The following is a 13,952-nucleotide window of genomic DNA, read 5'->3' as shown; positions in this document are numbered from 1 at the left end:
GCTCTTGGAAGGGGGGCAGCAGTGTGGGAAAGCCCAGGGGTGCTCCCAGGGCAGTGCTCGTTGTGGTTTGATGCCACCAACTTGCTCCTGGTGGAAGTGGAGCCTTTGTGGACCACTTTGAGCCTCCTACCTGGTTGGGAATCCTCCAGCAGGTCTGGGGAAGAAGCAGGCCAGGAGGAGGCAGAGAGTGGGGTTTGCTCCTGGTTGTGATCTGTGAGGGTGCAGGCAGGGTGAGCAGAGCTGGGACCCCCTTCCCTGCTGAGCACACGGGGCATGGAGTGACCCACTTGCTGCAGAGCATCCTCCATCCCCAGGTGGCCTGGCACAGCCATGGCAGGCAGTGCCTGTGCTGGGGCTGCAGGAGTTAAAGCATCAGCATTTTTCTCTGTTACCATCTCTGTGAACTCTGCAGGGTAGAGCTGGGGAAGAGTAAGATGTCCAAAGCTCTTGCAGTGCTGAGGAGACGTGAGCTCCTCACCTGAGGGGGAATCACAAGGCTCTGCTTCCTCAGCAGCTGCTGCTGCTGCCCGGGACCGTGGCCGGGCTCGTGGATTAGGTTGAGTTACCATCTGTCGGACAGAGAAGTGGCTTGGCCTCCTGATCTAGTTCAAGGCAGGCAAAGCTCACTGAGAGGATTGCAGGGCCGGGGCCCTGCTGTTGCAGCAGCAGAGAAAATAGCTCTGTTAAAGCCCTCGTGATCCCAGGCAGCAGTGTTGGACCCTGGGAGTGCAGGGAAGGACCGTGGTCCTGGTCCTCAGAGGCCTGTGATTCGTGGCCTGTGGAATAACGCTGTGGTGACACAAGGAGATGTCACTGATGTCCCTCCTCACTCCTTGGGCCGGGGCTCCGCGTGGTTTCTGGGCACAGCCTTCTGCCAGTACCAGGGGCTCTGCTGCCCCTTGCTGTGGCTGCAGCAGCTCTAGTGCCAGGGCTCTGTGGGAATAGCACTGTCATGAAAGACCTGTCTGTGGTGAAACAGTCTTCAAGTGTCACCCCCATCTCAGTCACTGTGGATCGTGTGTGGGCATGGCTGAGAGCAATTGTCACTGCTCCAGCCTTTTTCCTCTTCTCAGAACTGGAGAGGCTCCAGAGAGAGCAAGTGTGTTTCCAGACATGTGTCTGCATCAGTGCTTGAGATCCCAGAGGCTCCACACAGGGGACACAGCAAACAGTAAACAGACTTGATGACTTTCCCCCTAAAATGGAGCTCCTGCTTTCCCTGCCTGTCATCTGCCATCAGCATTAGCACAGGGTTTGGGGAGCTGTCAGAGCAACAGGAGTTATTGGAGCATGGGAACCAGGTGGTGCATCCTGAGCTGGACAGGCAGAGAGAGGGAAAAGCAGCAGTAAGGTAACAAAATAATGAATGAGAAAGGAAAGCACCCCTCACCTCTGCTTGGGGAACATGGGTGCACCTCCTTGCCCCTCAGGAGAGCTCCAGCCCAGCAGTGGGAGCACCTGATCCCGGGCCCTGTGTGCAGGGCCAGCAGAGCAGTGACCCCCCCCTTCTCCAGGCCTCTATCCTCCCGTGACCCTCCAAAGCTTGTCTGGGCTGGAGGTGGGTTTCTCATCCTTCTGCCTCACCAGGAGCCTTCCCAGTGAGCCCCTCAGAGCTCCCCCTGCCCTGCAGACTCACAATCGGCAACCACTGATGTGTTTTGCTGATAAAGGGGTTTTTGTGGCTCTTGGCTGCTGTAGATGACCCTAAAGCAGCAATTACAGTTGGACTGAGGAACAAATGTCCGCTAGATTATCACGAAGACTCGTTAGCAGCTAATTGGTGTTGGGCTGTTTCGGGCCCTGTCTCCCTGCAGCGATTTGCTGTAAATACGTTGTAATCCCTTAATGAGGGATCGGGTCCCTGCCGTGCAGCAGAGGTGCGATGTGCTGGGGCCACGTGCCACCCACAGCCACCAGTGTCCCTGTGCAGCCCCCTGGGTGGATGCAGGGCCATCCTTGCCTGCAGACACCCCACTCTGCCATGTTGAGCTGTTCCCTGTTATCTGAAGCTGCAGAAACCCCCAGGCACTGCCCAAGTCCCTCCTGCTGGGGGGAACACCTGGGGCTGCAAGTGGAAAGGGGACAAGAGCTGTAGGTGAATTTTCTTCCTAAATAGCTGCTTCTTCCTGGGCTGTGTAGCTGTTAAAGGTGGAGCATGAAAGCAGAGAGTCCTCTCTGGAGTCAAAGTCCCTGCTTCTCTTGATCTCTGTTTGGGAGAGGGAAGAGCTGCATCCCTACAGCACTGCAGGAGGGTTGGTGTGAAACAGGGCATGCCTGGAAACCCCTGAGCATCTGCCAAGGCAGTGGGTGGAGAGGAGGGGAAGAGGGTTTTGATAAGGCTCTGAGTGCAGGCAGGCAGGGAGGGAGGGAGCTGCCTCAGCCCACTGGAAAATCTGACAGACACCCAGCACTCGATCAGCTCCCGGCACACACGGATGTTCCCTGGCTTTGTGGCAAGGAGAGGCTGGAAGGAGGATGTTGTTTGTTGGCTAAAACACAGATGTGGGCTCTCAGCTCTGTCCTTCACTTGTTACCTGCTTCCCCCTTCCCAGTGAGAGGGCTGGTGAGGTGCTCCCTGCAAGGGGGTGGAGATGCCCAGCTATTTTCATGTGTTTTACAACCCACAGACGAAAGACACAAAGTCATAGAGTATTTCTGCTGCCGTGGTTGGTGTGACTGGGAGTGCTCATCCCTGCTGTTAGCAGGGCTCCATGTGGGCCCTGTGATGTGGTTGTGGGTAGACAAGCTGCGTCCTTCCCAATGGATTTCTGATGCTTCCAGAATGTTCACCATGCTTAAGATTTGTTTCAGGGCTATCTTAGAGCTTCTGGGGCTCAATTCATGGCTGTAAATATGTAAAAAAACCTCTCTTGTGCGAAGAGTTGGTCGATCAAACCCAGCATTAGATAAAGCTCTAACAAACCGGCTGCTCACTGGAAATAAATATTTATGGTGTTGGGAATGGAGTGAAGGATAAACATGTGTCCCTGTTTGTTTGTGCTGTGAGGATTTGCCTCCGCAGAGCAGATGTAGCTGCTCTCCCCATGTGAGTCTGCTGGAACCCCACATTCCAGTGGCAGAGCCAGGGTTGGATCAGGGCTCTGGGACCTCCCAAAAAGTGACTGCTCAGCTCAGGCAGGGACAGGGAGATGTGGCACAGCTGGGCTTGGAGGCTGGTGGCACCAGGGCTCAGTTGGTCCCTGCAGGGAGCACTGCTCCCTTCTCCATCCTGGAAAGGCTGAGGACACAGGGAAGTGAGGATGCTGTGCATGTTCAGCCACAAACGGACCAGCAGCAGCCCTATAATTTCCCCCACAAAGAGTTTATCTCTCTGATAATATTTTATAGCAGCCATAGTGGAGCTAATCAGTCCTTTAATCAGTTTTATGAGCATCCCCACTGTTTTTCCCCGTCCCCAAGCAGAGCAGTCAGGGTGGTTGGCAGGACTGGGAACACCAGTGGGTGTAGGGATCAGTGTAGGGATCTGGCTCTTCCCAAGCCTTCTGTGTGGGATCCAGCCCCTGTGCCCTTGCAGGGAGTGGTCACTCAGTGTGTTGGTGTATCCCTGAGGTTTTCTAATTTCCCTGAGCAAGGTGATGGACAGATTCCTGTGTGTTAACATTGTCACTTCACTGCCTTTTCCCAAGGAGAATTAGAATATGCCAGAAGCACTGAGGATGAGCTCCAGGGCTTGAAGGAGGGCACAGCACTACATTTTCTGGCAGAGAAGTGTCTGGAGCAGATTCTCAGAGGAGCTGTGTGGTGGAACAGTCTAGGACTGGGGCTGGGGTCCTCTGTTTCACGTGGTCTGTCCAGGACTCATTCGCTGCCCCTCTGCTGGTCTCCTTGCACAGCTCAGCACCCCTGAGTGCCACGTTTCCCTCCCCTGTAGGTGTGTCCCAGCACTCCTCCACCTGTAACCTGCAGCCCTACCGACCCCTGGTGTTTTTCACCTTTGCATAAAGGCCCAGCTGGACTCTGAGCTAGTCTTTGAAATAAGCAGTAATCTTATTACCTTTATCAATTCAATCCTCTTAAGGTTAAGTCAATCCTATTAATCAGGCTTGTGATTTGGAGAACCTTATTATTTCAAAGTCAATCTGCCCACCAGTCAGTTACGATATGGGAACGATCGGCCCCAGCCCGGAGGGTGTGTGACCCCCACGGGGTGTGCAGGGTCTCCTCAGCTCCCTGACACCCCACAGGCTCCAGCTGGGCTGGAGGACCTGCCCCAGGGGGGAGAGGTGCAGAATCCTTCCTGGTTTTGAACAGGATATATCCTGCAGGACTTGTTGGCTCCCTGGAAAGCTCTCCTGCTCCCACCACAGCCCTGCCAGGCACCCAGCTGCCTTCATCCTTCTGCCTCCCAGGTTCAGGAGCTGGAGGGCAGGAGTTGCCAGTGACACCCCTGGGCACAGGGACTGGCACTTGGAACCCCCTGGGATGGGGATATTTGGTGTAGACAGACCCCTCAGTGGTAGGATGGGCTCACTTGGCACTGGCAAGCTGTGGGATCAGGCTGCCAGGCTCCTGCCCACATGTCTGGAGCTGTGGAGGAGCTGCCTTGGAATAGCACACGCTGCCGTGGGCTCATGCTTGGTTTGTGTGCAAAGCACTGGAGACCAGCACAGCCTTGTGCTGTCTGCTCTGAATTTATTTATTTATGAATTCTCTTCTTTATCAGCATATGTGCAGCGACTGGGGTCGCACAGGTTCAGCTCTGTCCAGTCTGAAGCAAAAAGCCTCAAAATAAACATGGAAACAGGGCTGAAGAACACTGGCACAGCCCTTAATTTTGGCTGTAGACCTTTTCCTTCCCCTCTCAGCTCAGATGTAATGAAATAAAGCATCTTATTTTCTTCCATTGCCAGGGGCCCTAACTGAAAACAACCCCCTGCTGATCTCTGCTGCTCAGAAACAGGGAGTTTTATTTGCTTTAGTTATTGCATTTTATTCAGGACCTTGTATGTGGGTGAGTGAGGCCCCCGGAGGGATTCCACAAGTATTTGCATTCCATTTGTGTCTTCTGAGTGCTGGCTGCTGGAGAACTTAAGGCAGAGATACCACAAGTGTGATCCAGAGCCGATGTGGCTTTTTTTGTGTGGAGGGCAGGACTGGAGGATGAGGTCTGGACCTTGGCCCTGGGACAGAAGTGCAGGATGTCTGTCATGGGAACTGACCCTTTCCCACGGCTGCTCAGAGCAGTCCCTGCAGAGGAGCTCGCCCAAGGACACTGGCTGGGGGGATTGAGACCCCGGGTACATCCCAGGGGCAGGTCCTACAGCCTGGCAGGATGACTCCTGCAGCCTGGGGAGGCCGCAGGGACAGGGAGAATCCTGTGGGATGCTGCTGGGTGTCCTGGCTCTGCCCTCTTCCCTACACAGTTACAAGGCCAGGTTCTGCCGTGCTAAGCCCAGCTTTGGGTGCTGTGCCCTAATGGAGCTCTCTGGGATTTCAGCAGCTTTCCTTTCCACTTTGGAGACAAAGGTTCCCTTTCCCAGCTGTTGAGCTGCAGGTGCTCCGTAGGGAATGATAGCAGCAGCAGAGATTTCCAGGGGATATTTCTGGCTTTATGTTGAGTCCTGCCGTGGAATTTTGCCTCGTTTAAATTCTAGTGAATTCTCTAGATCAGCTAAAATCATCCAAATTCACATCTTCTCTGGCTACCACTTGGCCCCTGGGTTTCCAGGACTTGGGCAGCCAGTCCTCAGCCAACAAGAGGGGGAAAAGCAAACACTTGGCTGAGAGACGCTGTAAAACTCGGTGTTCCTGAGGTAATTAGTATGTTGGGAAAGTGACAGGAAAGAGAATCAAGCAAAGCCAAGGTCAGTGGCTGCTAATTAAGAATCAGCACCTTGTGTCAGCCTGAGCGGTGGCTTGGAATTGAAACGTACCCTGGGAGAGCCCCGGGAAGATAAAGGTGATAGAGTTACCCAGATAGCAGCTAACGGGATTTGAGCAGGGTTTAAAGTTTCATTCCAGCTTGGCTGATAAAAGGGGCAAAATGAGAGAAAATAGCAGGGGGAGGCTGTGCTTTGCTTCCAGGAGGGATTTTTGCCTCTGCAGCTGCCGGAGCATTGCAGACGTAGCGGGATCTGAGGAAGGGCATCTTCTGACTAGAGAAATAATGGAAGTGACTTTTCATTTATTTAGCCCAAAGCTCCTTCTTTGGCTTTTTTGAAGGTTTTTGGAGGAAGGTCAAGGCAGCACGTTGGTCCCAGTCACAGTGTTGTGGGAATGTGGGAGCAGTGGGTTTGTTGGGTGCTCTGGGAGCTGTGCTGTGCTTGGGAATGGCAGGGACAGGACCTGGGACACTGCATGGCAGCCTGGGGTGCTCCTCCTGCCCCTGCCAGCATCCAGGGCTACCCCTGGTACTGCCGTGAGGAATGAAGGAGAATTTTTTAGTGGAAGGTCATTACTGAGCAGATTATTTTGTTTTAGTAAAAGGGAGTTTGAGAAGGTGCCCTTGGTTGTGGAAGTGAACGTGTCTGTCAACATTTCTCTGTCTCCTGCGTGGGGAAGCTGTCAGAGGGTGATTTGCACAGTGCCAGCCCCTTTCCATTGTCATCCAGGTGAGTGGTGACACTCAGCACCTGGTGCAGGAGGAGGAGCCAGGCATGAGCAGAGCTGCTCTGCCCGTGAGCAGTGCAGAGGAATGTATCAGCATTAGGAGCTGCCTGGCATTCCTCCTGCATTAGCCCTGGCTGCAGGAGCTGCTGACCCTCTGCTCAGTGAACTCTGGGACTGAAGCAGATCTGGAGCTCTCTCTGAAATTCTGGTTTTCCTCTAGAATTTGCAGTCCAAGAGCCCAGACTGATGCAGGGGCAGCTGTCAGGGCTGCTCCTGCTCGCCCCTTCCACTGCTGTGCAGCACAGAGGATTATCAGAGCCCATGGCTTTGGTTGTGTGCACATCAGACCGAAAATGTGCCCAAAATGGGCTCTGTTGCAGTGCTGTTTATCTCCAGGAATACTGGGAAAACAGGACATTGGAGCATCTCAGTGCATATCCAGGCTTGATTCTCAGCCTTTAGTTGTGGGCACAGCTCGTGACATTGGAGCATGGCCCTGGTTTGCAGCAGTGCACTTGGACACCACACACAGCCACGTTTCACAGGGGAGAAGAGGTTTCACCCCACAAAATGTGGGGCTGCTGCGAGCCCAGCCACTGCTGGAGGGGCAAATGCAGTGCAGGTCTGGGATGAGTCGCTGGGGGGCAAAAGTTGGGGCTCTCCAGAGATTTATTTCTCCTCTTGTCCCTGTGAGGGAGTTGGGCAGGTAGCAAGGCAGGGGCACACACAGGATCACCCGCAGCACCTCCACGCCCTTGGGTGTCTCACGAAGGTGGGACCTCCCCCGGGGCCGGGGCGGCGGCTGCTCTGCGGGACCAGCACGTGTCTGTGTGTGACCCACCATGGGCTTTGCTTTCCAGGATTTCTTGACTGACCTGATGATGTCTGAAGTTGATCGCTGTGGTGAGAATGAGCATCTCATTTTCAGGGAGAACACACTGGCCACCAAAGCAATCGAAGAATACCTGAAGCTGGTGGGGCAGAAATACTTGCAAGATGCCTTAGGTACGTACAGAGCATTGGCAGGTCTTGCCCAGAGAGGTTCTCCAAGCTGCAGGGTGGGGACCTTCACCTGAGCCTTGATGGCCATCAGAGGCACCAGCACTTACCTGCTGGAGGGTCTCCCTGGCAGCAGGTCTGAGAGTGGACATGGCTGTGAGGAGCTCTCTGCTCCCAGGGGAAGGTGACCGCTGAGCTGGCGCTTCCCTCTGCTCTCAGAGGAGATAACAAATGGATGTTTGAAGGCATTATGCTGCCTGCCAGGTCTTCTGTCTCAGCACTGGCCCTGTCACGGGCTGATTGAATCCTTCCCCCCCTACACCCCCCACCAGAGATGCTCCTGCAGCGCTCCCAAGTCAGAAGAGATCTCCCAAGCCAGTGATGAGCTGCCTCCCGGATCACCCAGCGCTGGGAACCCTCCTGGTGGTTTTTTTTTGGGTTTTTTTAAGTGCTGGCTCTGTTTATGGCTCCAAAAATATTTCTCTTGATGCAAATGAAAATAATTAGAAGCTTCTGCTTCTGGGCAGGTCAGGAAGGAATTGCTGCGTGCAGGCAGCACAGCACGAGGATGGGGAGAGGCTGCCTTGGAATGAGCTCAGCCAGAGGCAGCTCTGTTGGATCCACATCCCAGAGCGGGATGAGCAGGGTCTCTATTGAGGTGTTAATTTTTCAGTGTGTTGGGTTCCTGCTAGTGGATTTGTGTTATTTTAGCAAGGAGAAAAGAAGCATAAATACTTTATTAAGAGAATAATAATAATGACAGCGTTGAGGAAAGGGAAATAATTGATCAAATTCAGGCAAAGCAACAGAGAGCCCACAAGAATAGCAAAAAGAATATTATTTATATCTGCCTTGTAATGCCTTCTGGTTGAAGGCAAGACTGTAAGTAGATTATCTCATATAATTTCTCAAAAGCTGGAATATTAATGAAATCAGAGAATTTTGAAATATTCCCTTTTTGGGGCTCAGTGCTGCCAGGCCCATCTTGTGCAGGAGGAGCCTGGGGTTCTTGTTCACTGTTGGGGTGCTGGTTGTGAGTGACCTTTTATCAGTGAGATGGTTCCCCTGCATGTCACAAGGTGCCCCAGGGCAGCGTGGCACTGTCCTGGAGCCATGGAGCAAGTAATGGGGCCAGGTAAGAACAGCAGGCATCACCTGCAGGTGAGCAGAGTGGCTCCAGAGCTCCCTGGCAGAGCTGAAAATACATTGGAGAGACTCTCCAGTATATAATTAAAATCTGTTTTGGCAATAGGGAAGGAATGCAGACTATGGAGTGGGGAGAAAACAGGATGGGAAAATCCAAGGCAGACAGGAATTAGGAGCAAGCCACCTGGAATGAGAAGAAAACCAAAGCAAACCTTTCTGCCAGAACATCACCCAAGCTAAACAAGGGTGCCTTTTCATCCCTGTTGTCCCATCCCCTGGTGCCCCCAGTCACTGCTGGGATGGAGGACTGAGCCCCTCTCTCGAGGTGGGACACCCCCTCAGCTGAGTGTGGGGGCTGTGCCCAGGTACCCCAGGGTGAAGGGTGGCCCGAGAGCAGGAGCTGGCACAGCAGCCACAGTGTGAGCCTCTGCAAGGCTGAGGAGCAGCCAGGCAGCAAACAGGAGCACAGGGGATCTCAGAGAAATATTTTCATTTAATTTTGTGTGATGTTCAGCTCAAAATAAACCAAGTAAATTGTTTCTTTCCTTTAATTACCTGTTTCTCCTGTGAATCACAGTGGCTTGTCAGTGCCAGGGCACAGTCTGCAGTAGCAGGCCATGCTACCAATAATTAGAGAGCTTGCCAGCATCCTTCCTGCTGGATTAGCCCGAGGGAGCGTCTCTGCAACTGGAGCGTGGGGGGTCGGGCTGTGGAAGCGGGTGCTTGGCAGCAGAGTCCTGATGCAATATCCCCCAGCCACGGGGGCAGAGCTGCCAGCTGGGGAAGAGGGATGGAATGTGCTCCTCAGGACCCGGGTGCAGGGTGTGCTGTGCTGGTTACGAGCTCCCAAGGCACTGCCAGGCTCTCCTGGGCCCTCCTGGAGAGCTGGAGAGCTGGCTGGGGCTCTGGGGTCACCACCTGCTCCCATATCCATCTTCTCTTCCAGTGTGATGGGGTGCCAGAGAGCTGCTGGGGCACTGGGGCTTAGGAACAGAGTTGTTTGAAGGCTCCTCTCGTGTCTCCAAACCCATCACCAACTCTCTCTGTTTTCCAGGGGAATTTATCAAGGCGTTGTACGAATCAGATGAAAATTGTGAGGTGGATCCCAGCAAGTGTTCGTCTGCAGACCTTCCTGAACACCAGGGCAACCTGAAGATGTGCTGTGAGCTGGCCTTCTGCAAGATCATCAACTCCTACTGGTGGGTGTCCTGGGAGTGTCGCTCCCTCGGCTCGCGCGGAGCGGGGCAGGGTGGCAGGAGTCTGTCTGCAGGTGGTGGGACCTGTCCCATAGCAGCTTGTCAGGGAGCTTTGGAGGAGGAGCTGTGGGGCCCTGCCCATGTCCTGGTGGTCCAGGAGTAGGTGAGACAGCAGCTGCTGCTCTACCAGAGTTTGGGGTGTCAGTTCTAGGGGTGCAACAGCCTCATGGATTCTCCATCACCCTTGTTTTTAGAGGTGCTGGAGGGTCACTGGGGCACAGGGACAGGGCACTGCAGTCAAGGAACACAAAATGCCTTTGCCAATGTGACCCACTGGGAGAGGTACTTGATGCCAAATGTGTATGAAATTCTGGAGTAAAGGGCAGAAATGCATGTCCTGGGTCTCCCACCCATGGAATGAATCAGTCTGGGTGCACCTCCCCAAGCATCCGGTGAAGCTCTGAAATCCTGCAGCAGGCAGGGACCCAGCACAGGCAGCTTTTGTTTGGGCAGATGTTCCCTGGTTGCAGTGCTGGAGCTGGGAGGATGCTGCTGTTCTCCCAGGTTGCTGCTTGGCTCAGCATCCCACATTCCTCTGGGTTAACCCCTGTCTCTCCCAGCCCCGGGCGGCTGCCGGGGCGCGCTGGGAGCCCGATGGGAGCCCGTTGCCTCCTTGGCCCAGGGCCTGGTATGCAGCTGGAGGCATTTCCGAGTTGTTTGTTCTCAGGGTAAAGGTTCTTGCTACCAGTTGGGACAGGCCTGAATATCCCAGATTTGTTGGAGTGAGGCAGCTGTATCCTGCTGTGGAGTTGGCTGTTGTGTATGGCTGTGCTCATGGTGTTCCTGCTGGAACTGGGAGCCAGGAGTCCCTGCCCCAGTGAACCTGCTGCCTGCAAAGGTGACCTGAAAGGGAGAAAAGATGGGCCTGTGACTCTCTTTACTTGGAGAAATAAAAATATTGTCTCCGTGCTTCCTGTTAACATACCCAGAGCCTCTCATCCTGATCATGAGAGAAGGAGCATTTTTGTCCCACTGCTGGATTTCCAGCCTTCCTGCTTAAAATCTGGGCTTAGTTTTTATTAATATATTTAGTAGCAACACTGTTGCTGCAAAGCATCAGCTAGGGATAATATTGAAGGAAGGAAGTCCTTCGTAATGAGGATTTATCATTTTCTCTCCTATCCCAGCTGTTGTGTTGAGGTCAGAAAACTTATTATAAGTAATTTCCCAGGATATTGAGTATGCCCTCCTGCAAACCAGGAAGGGAATTGCTTTTCCTGATCCTGCTCAGGGAGACAGCAAGGAGCAAGAGGTTCCCTCAGGCTGCTGTTATCCACCACAGGTACACAAAGGGCAGGTTCTTTACAGGTATCCTATCCTTTATCCTGGGCCAATTAACAACTCTGACTCAGGAATGGCATTTATCTGCTCTCCCAGGAGGGATTTACCACTTCTAGTCACCAGTGGATTATAATTGTTTGAATTAATGTCTTCCTAAAAATACCCAAAGCGGCACTAAAAGGTCACTCTAAAAATAGTCTTGAAAAGTGACCTAAGGAGAGCCAGGAATGCACAGGAAGTTCATTCTTCCAAGGAAGGCTGGAGCAGCTGAGCTGCTGCTCTGAGTGGTTCCTCCTCAGTGCTTTGTGCTCAGCGGTTCCTGGGGATTAATTGGGCTGATGAGGGTTGGGATTGGCCAAGGTATCCTGACAGCCAACGATCCTGCTTTAAATAGAGTCTGGAGTGTGCGTGCGCATCTGTGGAGAGAGGCAGGCGGAGGAAAGGGGTTTACAATAACCGAAAATTGTTATAATTATGACATAATTTGGACATCTGGAAAGTTTCAGTGTAAGCAGAATTTCAGCATGTGGAAGCTCGTTACTGGGAAGTTGGGTAATGAATTACGGGCCCGTTTGTCACATAAAGCCGGCGAGCTGAATTCCATCCGCTGTGGCACAATTGAACTGCCATGGGCTCCAGCCCCTGATGGGGAACGTGCAGCCGGGGCTGCATTTCAGGGGTTTACTTTCCAGTAACTGCACAACCTGTCCTGATCATTCAAGCCTTAAATTGCTTAAAGGATTCTCCTGTTTCTGGGCAAATACCGTGAAGAAAAAGGGCTTTGTCCAATTGTGTGGATCAAGCCAAAGACAGAGGAGAATCTATCCAGCCGAAGACGGTGGCTAATGTTATTTGTAAAGCTCGAGGTAAAAGCTCATGAGAGTGAAAGTGAGAAGCCAGCACGGAGCAGAAGCTGAACAGGATGGCAGCATTTGCCAGGCACTTTTATGGAGTGTCAGCAGCATGTTGGAGGGGTAAAGAGGAACTGGAGAAAGGCTCTGCCTGTGGGCTCGAAGAACGGCTGCAGGGCCAGAGGCCATGGCCAGGTGGCTGCAGGGCTCCTGCCCCTCTGACAGACCCCAAACCCCACAGGTCCTGAACTCTGTGGCTGTGGCGAGGAGCAGGCAGTTGGTGTTGGTGAGCAGTGTCCGTAGCCCTGGGAAGCAGAGGCCTGAGGATGTGGAGCACTGGCAGCAGGAGGAGCACCCCTGTATTTGCCCAGAGCCCTGGGAGTGCTGCCACAGGGACAGTGGGTGGATAGGAGGGCTCCTCTCTTTTGGAGCCTCCCACCTGGTTCGTGCTGTTGGTGTCTCTGGCCATGCAATTCCCATGGTTTTCTCCCCTTCCTGGTTGTGAACAGTTCAGCCCAGGGCAGTCAGTCCCACCGAGGGGACAGGCCAGCTGGCATTGCTCCACTTCTACCAGATAGTCCCTGCAGCAAAACTGGGAAACACCATCCTTGGAAATGGCTGTTTGTAAAGGGGATTTATGGCCTAAAATGCAGCCTGAACCCCCACACACCCTGCTTTGGTACCCCTGGCTGTCAGTGATCAGCTCGGGCTGTGACACAAGCACGGTGGTTCCTGGCTGGGGTGGTGGGAGTTGTGTGCCAGGGACACAGGGACCCATGGTGGGACCCAGTGCCAGCCTTCTCCCAGGTGGGAGTATCCAGCTGAATAAATAACACGTGCTGGGAACAGGATAAGGTGGGAGCAGGGGGCTGGGGAGGGCCGAGCAGGAACAGGCAGCAGTTCTCCAGCGATAAGGGCTGCTGCAGTGTGTGTCTGCTGGACCCAGGGGAATTCTGGCATCCGGGAAAGGTAGGCTGAGGTCTGTGCAGCTACAAGGCTGGAGTAACTCCGGTGGGGCTCTGTGTTTGTACTAAGCACACTGGGATTTGATCCAGGTGCTTGAACAGGAGTATTACAATTTGCAGAGCCCTCCCTCCAAGCTCCAGCTGTGCTGGAGACCCTGGAGCTGCTGGTGATTCATGGCACAGCCAGCTGAGTCCTGATAAGCTGCTGTGCACAGTTTGTTTCATATCCCAGCCTTCCCAGTTGTCCGAGGTCCTGGCACCCGGCACAACCAGGACACTGGGCTGATGGAAGCTGCCCCTCTCACAGCTCTACAGAGCAGCTCTTTCCCATGTGGTTTGAGTCTCCTGACGCTCTAACCCTGACAGACACTGCCTGCCCTTCTGTCCTTTCAGCGTCTTCCCAAGGGAGCTCAAAGAAGTTTTTGCCTCGTGGAGACAGGAATGCAGCAACCGGGGCCGCCCCGACATCAGCGAGCGCCTGATCAGTGCCTCCCTGTTCCTGCGGTTCCTGTGCCCGGCCATCATGTCCCCGTCCCTCTTCAGCCTCCTGCAGGAGTACCCCGACGACCGCACCGCGCGCACCCTGACCCTCATCGCCAAGGTCACCCAGAACCTCGCCAACTTTGCCAAGTAAGCCGGGCTGCGGGAGGGGGGAGGAACCTCCGGGTGTGTGGGCAGAGCCACGTGGATCCCACACCCCCTGCTCCTTCCCTCCCTGGAAAGGGCCTGTGGGCTTCCTGTTGGCTTTTCCCCCCACATTGCTCTGGGACTGACTGTTGGGTCAGGGAGATCATTAAAGTTTCCAAAACAGGACGTGTTTTATGAGCAGGAAAACAGGCTGTTTTGACCACAGGGATGAGCAGCGGGACGGCAGCGGGGACATT

The 13,952-nt window shown here is 53.9% G+C and overlaps 1 protein-coding gene across 15 annotated transcripts in view; it reads left to right on the top strand.

Annotated features, from left to right (window-relative positions):
• DAB2IP (DAB2 interacting protein) overlaps positions 1–13,952 on the top strand; it is a 199,668-nt gene that overhangs the window by 168,739 nt on the left and 16,977 nt on the right. For all 15 annotated transcript variants that reach the window (XM_064676617.1, XM_064676616.1, XM_064676619.1 and 12 more), the window contains 3 exons: positions 7,431–7,575; positions 9,770–9,914; positions 13,462–13,698. In XM_064676617.1, coding sequence (XP_064532687.1) covers positions 7,431–7,575; positions 9,770–9,914; positions 13,462–13,698 — 527 coding nt within the window. The remainder of the gene's footprint in view (positions 1–7,430; positions 7,576–9,769; positions 9,915–13,461; positions 13,699–13,952) is intronic.

Source organism: Pseudopipra pipra, chromosome 20 (genome assembly GCF_036250125.1).
Source record: "Pseudopipra pipra isolate bDixPip1 chromosome 20, bDixPip1.hap1, whole genome shotgun sequence".
In the NCBI taxonomy this organism is placed as follows: Eukaryota; Metazoa; Chordata; class Aves; order Passeriformes; family Pipridae; genus Pseudopipra; species Pseudopipra pipra.
The sequence above is the reverse complement of the archived record's forward strand: the minus strand, read 5'-3'. Positions and strand labels throughout refer to the sequence as shown.